Here is an 18,795-nt window from a genome sequence, read left to right on the forward strand (position 1 = left end):
AGAACAGGCCTTTCTTTAATACTTCCAACGTATGCTAATTCTTTTGCTTCAAATGTTGAAGAAAACACAAAATTTGAACTAGAGTCAAACTTAATACAACATTAAACCAAATCATCTACAGTGAAGAGATTTAAGGACACTGCTAGTGTGCTGCTGCAAAATGCGAATTTTGAAAACGAACCTTTTCGAACAAGGTCAAAAATCAGCAAAAATGTATACTTCAAAGTAGACCAATTGAAGTCTAAATAGATGAATTAATAAAAGGTAAAAGGTAAAATAAAAATGCCTCATCGATGAGACTGAAGTTTATCTGAATAAGATGGATCATTGAATGTGCTTTAAAACTACATCAACACCACAGTACCAGTGGAAATAAAGCCAAATTGCTGAACTGTCTATACAAAAAATGCTTTTATTTGTTTACCTGTAAATGTGTAAAACTGCTAACAGTGTCAACTTGTGAATTCAATGGATCAACAAAAAACAACAAAAGCCATATACACATTGATGGATGGTGACACCAATCCGGATCTAAGAATTTTTCTTTTTAAACTGCAAACCTCGGTTCCTCACGAAATCCCTTATATTCTGTACCGTTCTTTCTCTAAGAACAGGGTCCTCTGCAGTTTTGCACTGCTCACACTCTGCCTTTGTTGCGAGGCTTCCCTTTAAAATATGTGCTTTGAAATACTTCATGACAGCATTCACTTCATTTGGGCTCCATGGCCTTTTCACAGTTCTCCTTGATTTGGCCTCTGGACAAAAAATATGAATAAATAAATTAAAATGTATTTAAAATATAAATATATAAATAAGAATATTATAAATAAACAAATAGATACATATGTATATATACACACACACAGCATTTTTTTTTTTCTTGGAATGAACTATTAATATGGTCAAATGTTGAAATACCTCTGGAGTTCTCCGCTTCATCCATTTTTCTTTTTCCCAAGGTAAAAAGAAATACTTAAAATGTACTCCAGCTCTACCACCAAACTGTTTGAAATATATCAGTAGACAGGAACTGAGACTAGTTTTCACCTGTATGCTGAGCAACATGAACAGGATGGCACACACGTACAATACTGTACATGTAAATAATATATATATATATATATATATATATATATATATATATATATATATATATATATATATATAAATATTGTATACCATTGGAACTCTCTGCCTCATCCTGGGTCAACTCCATCCTTGTTTTGTTTCCTAAATGTAAAAAAAGTGGTACACAATTGGAACTTCAGAACCCAACTTTAACAAAAATGTTTAAAAACCCATTGCTCACCCTAGCTTTAAATGAAAATATGACAAAGCAATAGAATGGACAGTGAAAAAAGTTGAATTTTGAACAATACAGCTAATACCAATACCAGGTACTATTATGCATAGAAAGATAAAAAAAAAAAAATTAAACAAAAAAAGTTGGTTTATTATATCAACTTTATATGTAAACTTCACACAGTGACTTTCTTTCGTGGAAATTTTCTATACAGTCAAAATTGAACAAACATTGCTGTAGTCAAGTCAACACAACTAATTCTAGTGCTCAGTGTGATGCACAAGTTCTAATGAATGAATTAACCATCGTTACATGGCCGATCACAAGCAGGCTAGGGTTAGAGAAAAGCAAGCAACTGAAAAGGACATGGATAGCAACTACAATTTGTATTGCAATTTGTATGTTTTAGTACTATGCTGCAAAGTAAGTGTATCTTGCATTGGTGCACGTTCTCTCAAGACGTCCCATTAGGATCACGTGTTGGGTCAATAGGCAGAGAGTAGCTGGTCTTTAGTGGCTGTTGGAATGCATTCGACTGCATGAGTGTTTACACTTTGAAATACAATCCAATCGAATGCTTGTTTTGGTGCATTGTATGTTTTGGTACTATGCAGCAAAGTATGAGTACCTTGCTTTGGTGCAAAATATGCTGACTTACGTTCTCTTTCTCTGGTGTGGATGTTTGCACACTGCATTTGCTCAATTCCACCGATGTCTCGTCACATAATTCCTGTAAACGAGAGAAAGAGAGGTACAACAGTGAGAATAATATTAGCCAAGTAGTCAACTCATTTTAGCATTCACAATAATAACCAGTGTAAATATCTACTGCCATTAACAGCTTTGTAGTGCACACAGCATACATGGAGTTATGTGCTTCACTAAAAACTGAAGAAATAAATTTAATGCATAACACACTACAACATGGATTGTTTAAATTAAAAGTTATGTTAAAGCGCACATACTCACCCTTGAACGCCATGGCCAAGAAGAATCCCCATAGTTGTAAGTTACCTCCTCACCTGGAAAGATATCTCTAATACTAAACAGGCACAGGTGTGGTGTTCCATTTACAATTATTGTCTTTACTTTACAGTTTGGATTTCTGTGATCATCATTCACCAGTCGTCCAAGTGTTCCGTCCTCTTTGGAAGCATCAACGCTGAGAGAAAAATTGTGCAGCAAACAAAAGATAAAAACAATATATATTTTATATATAAAAAAAATAATTTAAATAGAAACAAAAAAAATTAAAAATAGAACCCAAACAACAGCCAACTTACCAATAAGATGTTCCATTCCATGTAAAGTCAAACAAGTAGTTGCTTTGAAAATCTTTAACATGTTTACTTTGAGAGAGAATCCCACGGTATTCAACTACAAAAGTGGATGGTTCAATATGTTCCAGAGCAAACACACCCCTCCCTAACAATGGAAAAAAATATCAAGTTTACCCATTTGTTATACAATTAACCAACTTATTCTTTCAAATCCTGTAAAAGAATGGATAGTTATGAGGTGCAGTAAATGAGGATAAAAAAAAACAGGGAATTGAAAAACAGTCAAGCATTCACCATTATTTCAACCCTATGGTTTTGGTTACACTATTCTCTGTAAACTATAAATTAAATACGACAACATGTATGCAAAATATGTGGCTCATCCTGGGGTAAGATGTGTGAATGTCAAAGTACTATTTGTGACACACAACTTACCTTTAAATGTGTCAATTTCTCGTCCCTCAATGAAGGCTTTGTCTTTGCCTGATATGATTGTTTCTTTTGCATCCTGATCAGGTTTCACTCTCTTTTTTCTTACCATTCTGACTGAAAAAAATCCAGTATGTGGCCTTTATAACTTCTAGTTATTCATTCATTTAATGTTTATTTGTATAGCACTTTCCATACATATAATTTCAAAGACATTTTACAGAAAAAATGATGCTACTTTACGATTAAAGTAAAGTTGTTATCAGATGTTATGTCAAATTAATGTCCATATTTCAGGTAATAACGGTATTCAAGCAAGATGAACATGATTACTGTATATCAGTATTTCAGTATCATATGTTATATCAGTACATTATTGTCAGACTGTTGAGAAGTCTGTTTCTCTAAATATACAATTTACAATGTAAAATATAGTAAATAATACAAATGTAACTCATTTTATGTCTCACACTATATATTATATACTTTAAATGAATACTATAAATTCACTCACTCAACTCTGAAAAACTATCATGATAACATAGTAAAGAATGATAAATTTTGCATTAAAATTACTTATAAATTTCAAATAAACTGTTGCTGTAAATTAATTCACTCAAGCATTCATGACAACAAGAATATTCTTCATGGACACTTTATTATTTCTATAAACAACTGGTGAATTTCATTTGTACAAAAAACTAATTAAATAATACAAAATTATTGTAATTTTTCGCATGTTGCACCTAAAAACCAATTAAAGCTCAGACGCAGTTTTATGTGCTAATTGCTAATTAGCTTGTGTAGCCGACATGCGCAGACAAATTAAAGTTAGTTTACAACACCATCCGAGTCAATCATTGCACAGAACTATAAGTACAGAGTAAATAAACAATTACTTACCTTTAACATGAGCACGTGACACTCTTCAGTGGTGAAGTTCACTGGAATTCAGCTAATTAACTTAATTAGAATTAATTTCTCCACCACACGTCGCGTCTGCAGGTGATTTGCACAGACTTTGACTGACATTCAATGTAGGCAATCGCTGACGAGGATTCCGCACCACGCCCACGCAGCGCTGACTTTGACGGACATTAACCGCAGCCAATCGCTGACGAGGATTTCACACCACGACATGAACTGATTGGCTGAAATTTTAATGAGCTGCGATAGCAGCAAATTTACGATGGCGGGAAATTATACACTCGGAACATACACTGGACACACTCAAAAACTGGTACAACCGAGTTATGAGGACTTCTAAAGAAAACGCGGGAGGAGGTTCAGCACACCCTCATGAGTCATGCTACACTGCTCGAATTATGAGGACATCGGCACTGTCCTCATAATTACGGTGTGTCCTCATAGTGCCGGTACGTATTCAGGTCATTTGTCCTCATAATCCGGCCGCACCAACGCACACACACTCACGCACACACACACTCACACACACACTCACACACACAAACACACACACACTCACACACACGCACACACACACACACAAGACCCCCCACCCCCACACACACAACCCACCCCCCACACACATACTTTCTCTCTCTCTCTCTCTCTCACACACACACACTTTCTCTCTCTCTCTCTCTCTCTCTCTCTCTCTCTCTCACACACACACATACATGCACACACACACCCGCACACACACACACACACACACACACACGTGCACACACGCATGCACACACACACGCACAACCCACACACACAACCCACACACATTCACTTTCTCTCTCTCACACACACACAACACACACATGCACCCCCCCACACACACTTTCTCTCTCTCTCACACACACAGCCTTATACACAGAAACACATTTGTTAAACTTGACTTTTATTTCTGCTCTGCACCAAGACCTCTAACAGGAACGTGGCCAGTTTGATCTCTTTAAGGCAGCAGGACCAGACGGTTCTCAGGTTGGTCCCCTTGGCGCCTGCACTCAGCAGCAGGATGTTCAAACTCTCCCTGGAACAGTCAGTAATCCTCACCAGCTTCAAACATCCACTACTGTTAGTGTCTTTACCACCTCAAACCATTCATAGCCTTCCAACTCAACTGAATATAATTGTTATTATATACTATATACTAATTATTATTAAATAAAAATGTGGAACACAACAATATAAAAAATGTACATCTGTATAGCTCGTGCATGTTGGAGCGAAATGTCATTTCTTTGTTCAGGGCCATGGTGACGTGATAAGACGTGACCTGACTGATCTGTTGTTCCATTATCTTTCTCTATGGTCACATGACAAGGGTTATACTCCCTAGTGGAGACATGTATTGCACTACATAGCGTGTTAAAGACTTTATGTTTATAGTGTATAAGGAACCCAGAGTCCTCCTTGCTGTGACGTGTTTCTGTGCCTCAAACTGGCAGAAAACTTGCTCGGGGCATCTGGGAGGGAGGCATCGCTGTCACGGGCAGGTGAAGTTGCCCTGTAGTAAGTGATCACCTGGATGCTCTGACACATACACTGGGTGTCGCCGCTGTCCTGGAAGTGAGTGTGTGGAATTGTGCTTTGCCGCTCTGATGGATCAGGACAGTTTGGCCCTTTCTGTTTTTAAGGCCACATTTTTACCTGCTCTGAAGGTGAAGTCTCTGGTCTTCAGTGGCACACACAACTGGTCATCCACGGCCTTTGATTTTATGCGTGTGGTGATGGTCTTTGAGACGGTCGCATCATCGATGTAGCTGGTATCGGATGTCATGTACTTCTCCATGATGAATTCATTTAAATTAATTAATTCATCTGAGTTTAGTCAATACAACAAACCTAACATTGCACCACAAAAGCAAGAGAAAATTTACAAGCGTATAATAACATTTGTCAATATATTACTGCATGAATAATGCTGGCCGTAATTACCACAATAATCACAGCAAATGTAATTTAATTGTACTGTATAATACTGTATAATTCCACATTAATGATTCAGCAGCACATGAAAATAACTGATCCAGCACATCATGTTGCATTTAATGTTTTATTTTGTGTCTGTAGTAATGTGGATGTTATAAACAAAGTTGTCCAGCAGAGGGCGATGTTGTATTGAACACATGATTAATATCTTTCCTCCGTTTCCTCATGTGTGCTGCACCCAAGAATATTACAGTCAGTGGCGGAACTAGAGTTTTATACATGAGGTGGCCAGGGCAACTTTAGGTATATTATGTATATTATGGCTAAAGTGGGGAACGAACCGATCTCTCTTGTCTGATTAATCTCTTAATAGCGTCTAACGTCAATTTATATAGCGACGTAACTTTTAAATATTTTTCTGGAAAACTAATCCTGATGTTTAATTTCAAAACTTACCGAAATTTGATGTTACTGTAGTGGTTTAAAAAGATCAATATAATTAACTTAATGTGATGTTTATTATTGTTCTAAGTCTGTTGGTTAACTAAAAATGTAATTCAAGGAGTGTCCAGTAGAGGGAACTCAAAGGCTGCCGGGAGTAGCTGACTCCAGCTATGCTGTGTGTCACAGCCAATACAGCTCAGTACACAGACAACAGCACGAGTCCGTGTCTCTTTTTATTAATATGTATTTTATCCCCTTTTCAAGGAGTGCAACATTACAGTATTCTTCTCTAGCTCTCAACTCTTCCTTGTCATCGATTGATGGATTTGAAATGTTGAGCGGCGCCGCGACCAAAAGTCAGGTGAAATGAGATGTCAATCAGCACCAAACTTCCAATGCTATCAAATTAAAATTCGGGGTGGCCAATCAGATGTCAGGGGCCTTCAGTGCCACCCTGGACAGGACACCCCTCTGGATCCGCCACTGATTACAGTGTCTGACATTTCATCTTAACACACAACTTAAAGCCACAAGACATTTAATCAAAGTTCTGAAATCACAATATGGATGTTTTAACGATCGATATTTAATTCATGAATGAATCTCGTTAATCAATTACTAATGATTAATCGCTTATTTTAGATTTAATATTGTCATTGAAGTGCATTCCATAGTTTTTAGTGTACTGTATTTACAGTCAGAATTTTAATTCATTGTGACATCAGAATTAAAAAGCATGAAAAGAAACGTTTGGTCAAAAATAAATAAATAAATAAATAAATAAATACTCTTGCATTTTCTCTGAACTGTAGTGCAGACCGTCCTGTACCAGGGGCCCGAGGAGCTGCAGAACCAGGCTCTCGAGGGTCCTCATTACATGTCATGTTTAGGCCACAGGTTTGAGTGCTGCGATGTCCTTTCTTGGGTTCGGGGAATTTCCAGAACGTCCTGCAGATATTAGTCACATTCTTTAGCCTCAGTGAGAAGCCAAAAGATGCAGAAATGTTCCTGTCAGTTAGCCCCTTTAGCCCCATGGAGATGATGTCTGGTCCTCTAGTGATGTTAATCCAGGTCTTCATGAGCTGCCTTCTCACTTGGAAGGTCATGAGGGTGATGACTGAGCTGGATGGGGATATGGGGAGGGGGTGATGGTGATGGTCTCTTCCTAGGTGTGAGAGGAGACGAGCTGTAGTAATGCTCCTCATTCTACCCCACACCTTCTCAGGTTTTTCTCTTGCAGCTTCCTGTCGGTCGTCTTCTTGTAGCAGACTTTCTTGGTGGAGACAACGCTTTCTTCTCATGACCTGATGAAATCGGGTAACAAATCAGTGGTATAAATAAGATAAAGTCATCAGTTTCCCCAACTTTAACTTGTATGTATTTCTCAGGAGAGTTAGTTTCTCACTGGGTTCCTCAACTATTGTATCTCCAGTTCTGGTTTAATGCACCACAAATCCACACTAACCTGAAAAAAGTTGATGGTCAGAGATCCTGTGCAGTTGTTAAACACTGGAGAGTAAATACTGCTTCCGTTAACAGCAGAAATATTAACGACCAGTTCTCCAGGTGCTGGAGCTCCCATCGGTGGTACGAGCTTCTGAACAACAGAAAACACACAAATCAGAGAGAATAAACTGTTAATGACGACATTACATTGAACCAGCAGTACACTACATTACTGATCCGTTACTGAACACTGGACTGAACACTAGCTCTATATTCATTTACTGTTTGTTGATCTGTCGTGTAAAGTGTGCAGCCGCATCACAGCCGTGACGATATTCATTATAACTCCAATCATCTTTCACACTTTATTACAGCTTGTTGTGTAAATCTTACCTGAGCCTCAGATTCTGCTGTTTCTTCACTATTAAAGTTCTCCAGAACTAAAGGAAGAAAAAACACAGATAAAAAATGGAAGTGTTATCTGTCACTGTGAACTATATTTTATAGAAATAAGCTGATGTTCTGTTGACTTGATGCCTTTATAAAATTAAAGGGAAAAGTTTCACATCAACACTTTATAAATCTTTATTAAAAATCTGCTGTGACACATTTGATGTACGTTAGAAATAGATTTGATGATCAGAATAATATCTTAGACTTCGACACTAACCATCATTCTGACTGTAATAGTTGATCGTCAGAGTTAATCTGCAGTTGTGAGCGACTGGAGAACAAAGGCTGCTTCCGTCCCAAACAGAAATATCACATCTCTGATCAGAGGAATAGAAAAAAATTAAACCCTCCATCAAAAAGGAGGAGAAACAAACGACAGCTTTTGTATATCACAACATTCAGTCAGCTGATCTTCAACCTCTGTATCAGTTCAGCTTTAATCAGAATCATGGACAGGGGCGGTTCTAGCCCTTTTTTAGGGTGTCTCCAGCCCCCTGTCTGTGATCTCAGCCACCCTAAAACTAGAAGTAAAATTTTTACTGTCAAAAATAAAAAATAAAATTTATGTTAAAATGCAGGACATGTCGTCGATGGGAAAGAAAATTATTTATCAGTTTAATCCAATAGCGAATTTTTTTATTTTGCTTTTATGCGCGTGCGTTGTAGTCTTTCAATAGTGCGTCATCAGCTGTCTACTTTATTTGAGCGGAGAAGCTCAGGTACGCGCAGCGTGCACGCGCAGTCAGAGCTGGAGGCACTTATCTATAACGTTAGTGGGCGGAAAGCCGCAAAGATGGTTAATGTTTTTACCTTGTTAGCCTGTCCTGCTTTCAGTGTTATCAAAGTCTACCAAAATTAATTTTAGTTAATCATATACAGTAGCTCATAATTCGATTCGCTAGTTTGCTTATTCTTTGCAAACTGAAGTAATTGAGTATTGATTTACAAATGAAAAATTTCTAACTCAAGATTGTAATGTTTACATTTGGAAAATTCTGACTAGTGCTCACACTTACAAATTTAATAAAGCACACACACAAATCAGTCAAATGACATTCAAAGACATGCTTGTTTTTTATAGATGGATATACGACAGGTTTTTTTTTCTAAATCCTAGAACTGCCCCTGGTCATGGACATTTACATTGTGGTAAAGTTTATTCTACATTCTGTCTAAATCTTACCTGAGACCGAGGTTCAGCTGTTTCCACACCGATGTTCTTAATATTCAGGTCTACTGTAAATGGAGAGATGCAGATTATTCAACATCAGCTGGAACAATACGACCAACTCCTCCAAGTCAATGTGAGCTCAATGTGTGAGGTGCACCAGGAACACTAGGTAGTGTACAGTACTTCTTTGTATGTTGTATGGACTGTACAGTGCATTCAGAACGTATCAGAACATTTTGTTATGTTGGAGCTTTACACTAAAATGCTTTAATTTATTTTTGTACATCAATCTACACACTGAACCCCAAACAGGTAAAAACCCAGCATCAGGATGACCGAATGATGAAAGTGTTGGGGTTCAGATCCATGAGCTGCATGTTCTTATTGGTTCAAACTCTATCCCTGGTAAACACTTTAATGAAGCAGCTGTGGCTCATTGGCTAACGAGTTGTGTTACTGTTTATGGTTCAAACCACAGTCTTTAACCCTCTCTGCACCAGTGGTGCTGTATCATGACTCATCCTGCGCTCTTTTTGTTCTCTTTTAGCCACTGAATCATTTTATGAGATTCTTTTGGAGTTTTAAATCACAATTTACAAAATACAGAAATGAGGGATGTTGGTGAGGTTAAACTAGACTGTGCAGAATGTAAAACACAAAGCGACTGAGTGAAACTTTTGATATGTTTCCTGTGTATGTGACAGAATTCTGTACAGATTGTAGACATCAGAGGTCTTTGGTCTTAAAACCAGACTATTTCCATAAGTGATAAAAATAAATGAGTAAAGGTTGAGATCTATAAATCTATCCAACCAGAACTCTCTGACATCCTGATAAACCCAGATAATAAATAATAATCTATCCCAAACTAAACTTCTCTTTATTTACAGCGAGCCTATATCTGTGTTAGTGAAGGTATATTTCCTGAAGCTCCACAATAATTTCAGCCCTGATTCTGCTCCAGACCTCTTACCCTTATTGTTGGTGACACAATTAACAGTGAACCTTCCTGTGATGTTGTTAAAGATTGGGGCAAAGACATCGCTCCTGTTTTTAGCTGAAATGTTGATTTTCATCTCCTACAACAGAAAAACACATACAAAAGTCACATTAAAATTTTTATAACATTCAACCAAAATATGTGATATTTATGAAGTGATGTTAATAAATATTGAAATATTTAATCATTTAAAATACCGAGTTTTGAGCAAATGACAAAAGACAAGCTGAAACGAATAAGTAGATAGGTTTCTGTTACGGGTGGTACCGGGTCCGGCCCGTTATCCACAGGAGTAGTGGATAGGAAATGTAGTGGACAGGAGAAGATAGAGGAAGTGTGTGACTGGGTAGGGAGTGATGACAGGATGGGAAATAAAAAAAAATAAAAAGGCAAATATAAACAAGGGAAAAGTGCAGGGATTAGCTTGTAATTGTGAATATATACTTATATACATTCGGCAGACCAAATGGTGGCCCAGTGCCACAGGATCTGGTGGAAGGTAAAGACCACTGAAAAAGTCGCTGTGAAACTCTTTTAAAAATGTACTCTGTATAATCAGTAAAACTCATCTGGGAGTCTGGAATCAATCCAAGATATTTAAAACTTTCCACAATCTCAGCTTCTTGTCCCTTAAGTAAATTTTTTTCAGTTTTCATGTCTAGTTTTTTGCCCATGATTATTTCTTTTGTCTTGGCCACATTGATTTCTAATTGATTAAAACAACACCATGTTTCAAAATCTTTAATATACTCTAAGTAGTTCATGTCCAGTGCAGGGTCAGTTTTATCCAGTAGGCCAACTAAGGCCATATCATCTGCATCATCTCCCTTTAATTGAGGGGCACAGTCTTTAAGAAGACGGGCTTTCAAACCATCTGGGCAGGTTGTCTTGTTGGGATTTAATTTCCTAAGACTCGCTAACACATCAGCCTCTTCAATCTCATCACATTCTATCTTGCCATCCATAGTGTCAAATCTGCAATAAGATTTATTCAAATCATTAATAAAAGTTTGACCATTACTTACAGAACTATCATCCCTTTTATTAGGCCTGCCCATTAATGTATTAAGTCCGTCCCAGACCTCTTACATTATTACCAGTTAGAAAATTAGCCTCAATCTTACTTTTTAAATCATATTATTCAAAAAGAATTTCCCCCTCAGCTGTGTCCTTTTCTCACACAGTAATCCTCTATCACCAGAGCAGAAAGCAAACTTTCACAGTCTTAAAGACGGACACAGAATCTTAACAAAACTTAATGTACGACGTAAATAACGTCTGTAAGTTCATCAGCATCCTGAGAGGATTGAAAAAAAATGTCCCAGTTTCCTCAAAACAGTCCTTCAGTTGTTCTTTCCAGCTCTCTGACCAAACTTGGATTTGTTTAGTACCATTCTTCACTCTCTTCACCGGAGTCTTATACATGAGAGGAATTAAATGACGTTGTGATCAGACTTCCCTACAGCATCCCTACATATCGCTTTATATGCATTAGAAATATTTCCGTAGCAGCGATCAATAATCCGGTCAATAGTCCACATATAGTTGAACAGTGTACAGATACTTAGTCAAGTCACATGAATTAAAATCGCCGGTAATTAAAACAGGTTGATCTGCTGAGCGCGAGCGCGTCGTTAAAACCTTCCGCTATTCTTTCAACTGCAGCATCAACACTCGGACCAATCTGTAAAACTCCCGGGAGATAAAATGGTCTAAAAGAGATCGTTAACATCTCATAGTCCGGTGTACACACTTTTCCCCGAACACAATACTGGACTAATATAAGGACTAGAAGGTTAAAAGTTTTAAATCCACAAATTCTGTGATCATTGACTGTGAGACTCTTTAAATAAACCCTGTTATTGATGTAAACTAACACGACCAAGCTGGAACTAGGAATTAGATATTATATCTAAATAACCATCTGTAATATTAATATAGACTTTCACCAGATTTTATTCACATGAATTGTTCATTTTGCTTCATTATATTTAATTAGACAGATAAAAGATCCTCACCGTGTAGCTGAAGCTCCTCATATGCTGTCCTGAGCCGTGAAGTGTCTGTCCTGTGAAGTCTTCTCTCTGTCCATCTCTCTGCCCCTCCCTCTCTCTCTCCCTCTCTGTGCGCGTAGGCGGCGCATGTAGTGAAGGTGTGAGTGAAAACTCTATCTTTATTGTTTTGTTTTTTTTATGTTGTATGTTGTGTGATTCGAGTGAGCATAGAGTGGTGTGTGTGTGTGTGTGTGAGAGAGAGAGAGACGTTGTAGCCTACATTCCTTGCTTTCGGCGTCATAGTTTAGACAAACCTGACGCGGCAGCAAGGGTTTAAACTGTTACCCGACTGTCGCGTGCACCGTAGAGGAGTTACACCTTAGCGGTAGTTAAGCTAATCGTCGGTGATGTTGAAAGTTTTTCCCCTCAGTAGCCGATTTGGGGAAACCAGTGTCTGAGATAAAACCGATTACAACAGGCTATAAAGACCCCGAGATGAAGCACATCTTGTCCTACAGGAGATTTGTGTACATGATCTTAAACAACAGGGATGAAGATCTGAATATAGTGTTTAAAGACAAAGAAAATGAGGAATTTGTCATTTTTGCATCTTCCGGAGTATTGAAGTGTTTTGGGTGGTCAGGAGACAGAAATACAGAAAGAAAAAGACAAGCATGAGGCAAAACAGTAACACAGAAGGCCAAGAAGGAAAAGAGAAAACAACTGGGCCAGAAACAGAACAGATGGAGACAGGAAAGGAAAATCCAAAAGTTAATAATGACGATCCAGAACAGAACACAGAGGCAGTCGTAAACCAAAGTAGTGAGGACAGACAACACGGATCTGATCACAGCTGATGCAGGTTTCACTGTGGTCAGATCCAAAAGAAAGTCTAAAGCAAGCAGTAGTGGCCCTCAGACTAGGAAGAAAGGGCTTGTGGAGACAGAACAAGAAAAACAAATCGTAAACAGTCAAGAAGCAGTGATGGAGTCGGGCAGTGAGCAAGACCCCAACACAGACACAGACAGTGACGAGGCCAAACACAATAAGGAACAGGCAGGTACATACACAGCTAAAGAGATTAAGAGGTTTCTCCAAAAAACAAAGAACATAAAGGGAGTTAAAGTAGACCAGCACTTCCCCGACAGACAAAGCTTTGTAGACTCAGCTACAAACATAATAAGGGACAAAAATAAAAGGTTCACATATCGTTTATCGTTTAAAAAAGCTTGTAACTAGACAAGACCTGCTGTGCGATGAGGATGAAAGTGCATGACTTATTACTCTGTGACGTAATGCTAGTCTTTTTCAATATTATACTTTTTCTTTTTCTTATGTCTGATTTTTACATTGCTTCTTTAAATATACACTGAGGAAGGGATGTTAGAAAAAGAACAGAACTGTATGAAATAATGAGATTAAAGCATGTAGATGTGATGTTTATACAGGAAACACATAGTGATAAAGAAAATGAGTCCAGATGGATAATGGAATAGGAAGGTGAAGTTGTTTTAAGTTCACTGAGTTCAGTAAGCGCTGGAGTGGGCATTCTCTTTGCCAAACAGTTTGTACCAGAATCCTACACCACACAGGAGGTTATCGCTGGTACACTAATGTTGGTTAAGGCTAAATATGAACTTTTTTATCTTGTTCTTATTAACATATATGCTCCAACTAATGGCCCGGAACGAGTGTTATTTTTAAATAAATTATGTGAACTTTTATCCAGCTGTGATTTTAAGGACTATCTGTTAAAAGGTGTTAGTGTAATTTTTTACCATATAAAATGTAATAAAATTAGCAGCTAGCTAGCAACAGCTTGCTTTGTGCTTTGATCTAGTTTCATCTCACTCCAGTCTAACGTTAAACTAAATGATTTTATAGGTCATTTACTACACATTGTCATAGGAATATACATACTGTGGGTTATTAAAGCTAAATTTAACTAAACGCTCTTGCTAAATGCGGTAAGCACACTTACTTTCTCATTTCGGATGTGTATGTTCTAAGAAGTAATGATTTGTTATACACCGATTCAGACACTGCCGGCAGACCAAATGCTTTAACCATGTATTATAATGAATCGGCTCAAAGGAGTCATTAGGTCAGGAATCGGACTTTAGCGGACATGTTGCGTGGAAATCCTGGCTGTTAGGACATCGCGAAAGATTTAACACACACACACACACACACACACACACACACACACACACACACACACACACACACACACACACACACACACACAAAACACTTAATAACTGGATAGATTTTTTTTTTTTTTGCGTTTATTTAAAGTTATGTCAGCTGCATGTGCGGATGCTTGTCACAAGTTGTAAGAAGATAAGCCAACTTTTTTTTTGACTGCAATTCACACCCAGCGGTATTTCAACAAATATATTCCCGGAATGCACCACGGGATGGATTCGGTCTTCCAACCTTTAGGATCAGTTGATTTTGATGCGAGTGAGAGAGAAAAGACAGAACTGAAGACGGAGAGTGGTGGGGGGTGGGGGGTGGGGGCATTGTGCCCGCACGGGGGTCGGGGGTGGGGGCATTGTGCCCGCACGGGGGTGGGGGGTGGGGGCATTGTGCCCGCACGGGGGTGGGGGCGGGGGGTGGGGGCATTGTGCTCGTTCTCTCCGTCACTCCGTCAGAAACCTGCTTCACTCACAAAACCCAATTACAGATCAAATAAGGCTTTGGCGGGACAAAAAATCGTTTTGGCGGCCGCCAAAAATTTTTCAATGTAGTAAAAACCCTGCGTGCAGCGTGGCTTTAGAAAATGCACACTTGCTTTTCCTGATACGTCGCTGCACGTCGCCTTTCCCCTAGTTTGCTTTCCCCTGTTTTATTATTATTTTTATTCTTCAGTCGCTGATCATGATCTAAATGTGTGTGAACGCAGGTAGCATAGTGACCATGTATTTGTCCTGTAGTGTTTTGTGTTGTTTGATTGTGTCATCTTTTGTCTCATTAAATTCATATCCAACCTGAACCACAACTTCAGTAATTGTTTATTACTTGGTTTATTCTTGTTTATAATGAAAAACAGTTCTTGGTGAAAAAGAGAAGTGCATTATTGTACAGCTAAAGGTTATAACTAGTTCTTAGGTGAGTAAACAGTAACAAATTCACCATCTCTCAGCAATAAACTAATTGTGTCACCTAATAGTTCTGGACCTTGTAAAGGCGGAGCCCCTGAATTACATCAGAAGAATTTTTGGTTGGTATTATGTTCTGGTGAAAAACAGCATTAAGTACTTGTCGATTTTTATAAACTCCAGAATTACTTCCTGTTGCCTACTTGCTCCCTGTCACAACCAGCCTCAGGCAATTTACAGCATGTCTCTTTAACAGCCTCATAAACAATTGCAGGAATGGCATTTAAGTTTGAATTAAGTTGAATATGCAGTAATACGATGTGGTGAACCAACAGGAAACAGCCAAAAGGTGAAAAGAGGAAAAATGTTTTTTTTTAGTAATTTACTGAATTAATATCCTGTACACAGAACCACAGGTTTATTAATTGATTATCCCATGGTTTATTGCTGTCTATTAACAAACAAACAAACCCCCGGTTTAATCGGGTGTGTGTGTGTTCCAAACATAAGGCTTCTTCTTTTGAGGCTTTTGAAGGCTTTGTCACATTATGAAGGAGCTGCCACAAGCCACAAGCAGCTCACTTCTTATAAACAGTGAAAACTACATTGTCATTTCTCTCTCTCTCTCTCTGTCACACACACACACACACACACACACACACACACACACACACACAAACAATCCACAGTTTCATTCAGACAAATGAAAGACTTTCATGATTACATGAACTGAAGCTGAGTTTTAGAAGAAGGGTGAGTTTAAGTGTCGAGTTAAGTGGCTGTCAATGTTATTTTTCTACAAGGAACAATGGGAGGGTGTCTCTGTCTGTCATACAGAGATCTGTCATTTTTTTAATGTTGCTTGACAGTATACAGTGGTGTGAAAAAGTGTTGTTCCTGATTTAATTTTTTTGCAGGTTTGTCACACTTTAATGTTTCAGATCATCAAACAAATTTAAATATTAGTGAAAGATAACAAGTAAACACAACATGCAGTTTTTAAATGAAGGTTTTTATTATTAAGGGAAAACAAAATCCAAACCCACATGTGTGAAAAAGTGTCCCCCATTACATCTAGTGTAAAAGTGACACTGCATCTCAGAAAAAGAACTTCACACCAACAATAAACATGGTGGTGGTAGTGTGATGGTCTGGGGCTGTTTTGCTGCTTCAGGACCTGGAAGACTTGATAGAAGCTTTGATAAATGAAACCATGAATTCTGCTGTCTACCAAAAAATCCTGAAGGACAATGAACTTTGGGTTCTTTAGCAGGACAATGATCCAAAACACACCAGCAAGTCCACCTCTGAATGGCTGAAGAAAAACAAAATGAAGACTTCGGAGTGGCCGAGTCAACGTCCTGACCTGAATCCTATTGAGATGCTGTGGCAGGACTTTAAAAATGTGGTTCATGCTCAAAAACCCTCCAATGTGACTGAATTACAACAATTCTGTAAAGATGAGTGGACCAAAATTCCCCCACAGCGCTCTAACAGACTCACTACAAGTTGTCAAAAACGCTTGACTGCAGTTCTTGCTGCTAAAGGAGGACCAACCAGTTAGGTTTAGGGGGGGTTTGGATTTAGTTTTCCTTTAATGATAAAAACCTTCATTTAAAAACTGTATGTTGTGTTTACTTGTTATCTTTCACTAATATTTAAATTTGTTTGATGATCTGAAACATTAAAGTGTCACAAACATGCAAAAAAAAAAAAATCAGGAAGGGGGCCAACACTTTTTCACACCACTGTATGGGATACAGACACTCCTGATTATTACAGCATTTTTTAAATATTTTATCTTCTAAAATGTGTGCATGTGAGTATCAGGTGGTGACATCACTTCCTCCTACGGTTCACCACAGCAGAGCGTGTGCGTGCAGCTGGGCGCCGTTTCTGTTCTGGAACAGAGAGACTGAGGGTCTGATGATGAAGAGCAACAGTAGAAGCAGAAGAAACAGAAGAGGAAGAAGAGGAAGAAGACATCTGGTTTTCTGTTGGTCTTTGTCTTCGGTCCGTTTCTGAGCTTCCTGAGTTTGGACCTGGTGTCTGATCTCCTGCACTGAGTCTGATGGTCTGAGCATCTTTCAGCTTTGCCAGGGTTTTAATCAGAGACACGTTCTCCTGCTCCAGAACCCTGATCCTCATCGAGTTCACCTTCAACTGCTGCTCCATATCACACAGGACATCACCTGTACCTGACACACACACACACACACACACACACACACACACACACACACACACACACACACAGATGAATTCACTCATCCTTTCAGTCAGATCATTTGGCTAAGATCATAAACTGATCAATAAGAGTCGACACATTTGATTCACAAAATACAAACTTTAAAACACTACTAATTTAAATATTAATAATAAAATGATTCATGATAATAATAATAATATTAATAATAATAATAATAAAGCTCAACAAACTCAGTTTTAATATATTTTTACCCTAGTTTAGTTCCACAGACTATAAAAATAGTTCATTGTGAAAACTTCGAACATCCAAAATCCTCCTAATGGCAATTCACCTCACCTGTGTGTGTGTGTGTGTGTGTGTGTGTGTGTCTGTGTGTCTCACTCTGTAGTTTAGTGGGTTGGGGATTTAGTTCAGGAAAAGCCACCAGGATTCTCTCTCTCTCTTTAGATTGTTGTAAATCCTCAGTGAGCCTCGACACACAGTCCTCCAGCTCGCAGAGTCGCACACACTGCTTCTCTCTGTCGTCTTTTAGAGACAGGAACTCAGACTGGAGGGGAAACGTGCACACACACACACACACACACACACACACACACACACACATAGATCATAAATATTTTTTCTGTAAGGAGATGTTTATTTAATGTGTATGGAAGGAGTCTCCAGTTTCAGAGTTGAAGCTCAAGAGAGAAAGAAAAGGGACTGTTCATAGCTACTATAATGTAAGTGTGTGTGTGTGTTTTCACCCTTCTGCTCTGTTGTTCATGTAGTGTGTGTGTGTGTGTGTGTGTGTGTGTGTGTGTATGTGTGTGTGTGTGTGTGTGTGTGTATGTGTGTGTGTCTGTTTATCTGTGTGTGTATGTGTGTGTGTGTGTTTATCTGTGTGTGTGTGTGTATCTGTGTGTGTGTGTGTGTGTGTATGTGTGTGTGTGTGTTTATCTGTGTGTGTGTGTGTTTATCTGTGTGTGTGTGTGTGTGTTTTCCACCTTCTGCTCTGTGAGCTGTTCCTGTAGTGTGTTCTTCTCCTGTGTGGTGTGTGTGAGTGTGTCAGTGAGCTCAGCTTTCTCATCCTC

The 18,795-nt window shown here is 38.4% G+C and overlaps 1 protein-coding gene across 1 annotated transcript in view; it reads right to left on the minus strand.

Annotated features, from left to right (window-relative positions):
• Positions 1–17,327: 17,327 nt before the first annotated feature.
• Positions 17,328–18,795, minus strand: part of LOC132853542 (coiled-coil domain-containing protein 157-like) — a 2,141-nt gene continuing 673 nt past the window's right edge. Inside the window, exons 3-5 of the mRNA XM_060881370.1 lie at positions 18,709–18,795; positions 18,104–18,269; positions 17,328–17,711 (exon numbers count right to left, since the gene is read on the minus strand). The exon at positions 18,709–18,795 is cut by the window's right edge and continues 90 nt beyond it. Of these exons, the coding sequence (XP_060737353.1) occupies positions 17,353–17,711; positions 18,104–18,269; positions 18,709–18,795 (612 nt within the window). The 3' untranslated portion in view covers positions 17,328–17,352. The remainder of the gene's footprint in view (positions 17,712–18,103; positions 18,270–18,708) is intronic.

This window comes from Tachysurus vachellii, chromosome 11 (genome assembly GCF_030014155.1).
Source record: "Tachysurus vachellii isolate PV-2020 chromosome 11, HZAU_Pvac_v1, whole genome shotgun sequence".
Lineage (NCBI taxonomy): Eukaryota > Metazoa > Chordata > Actinopteri > Siluriformes > Bagridae > Tachysurus > Tachysurus vachellii.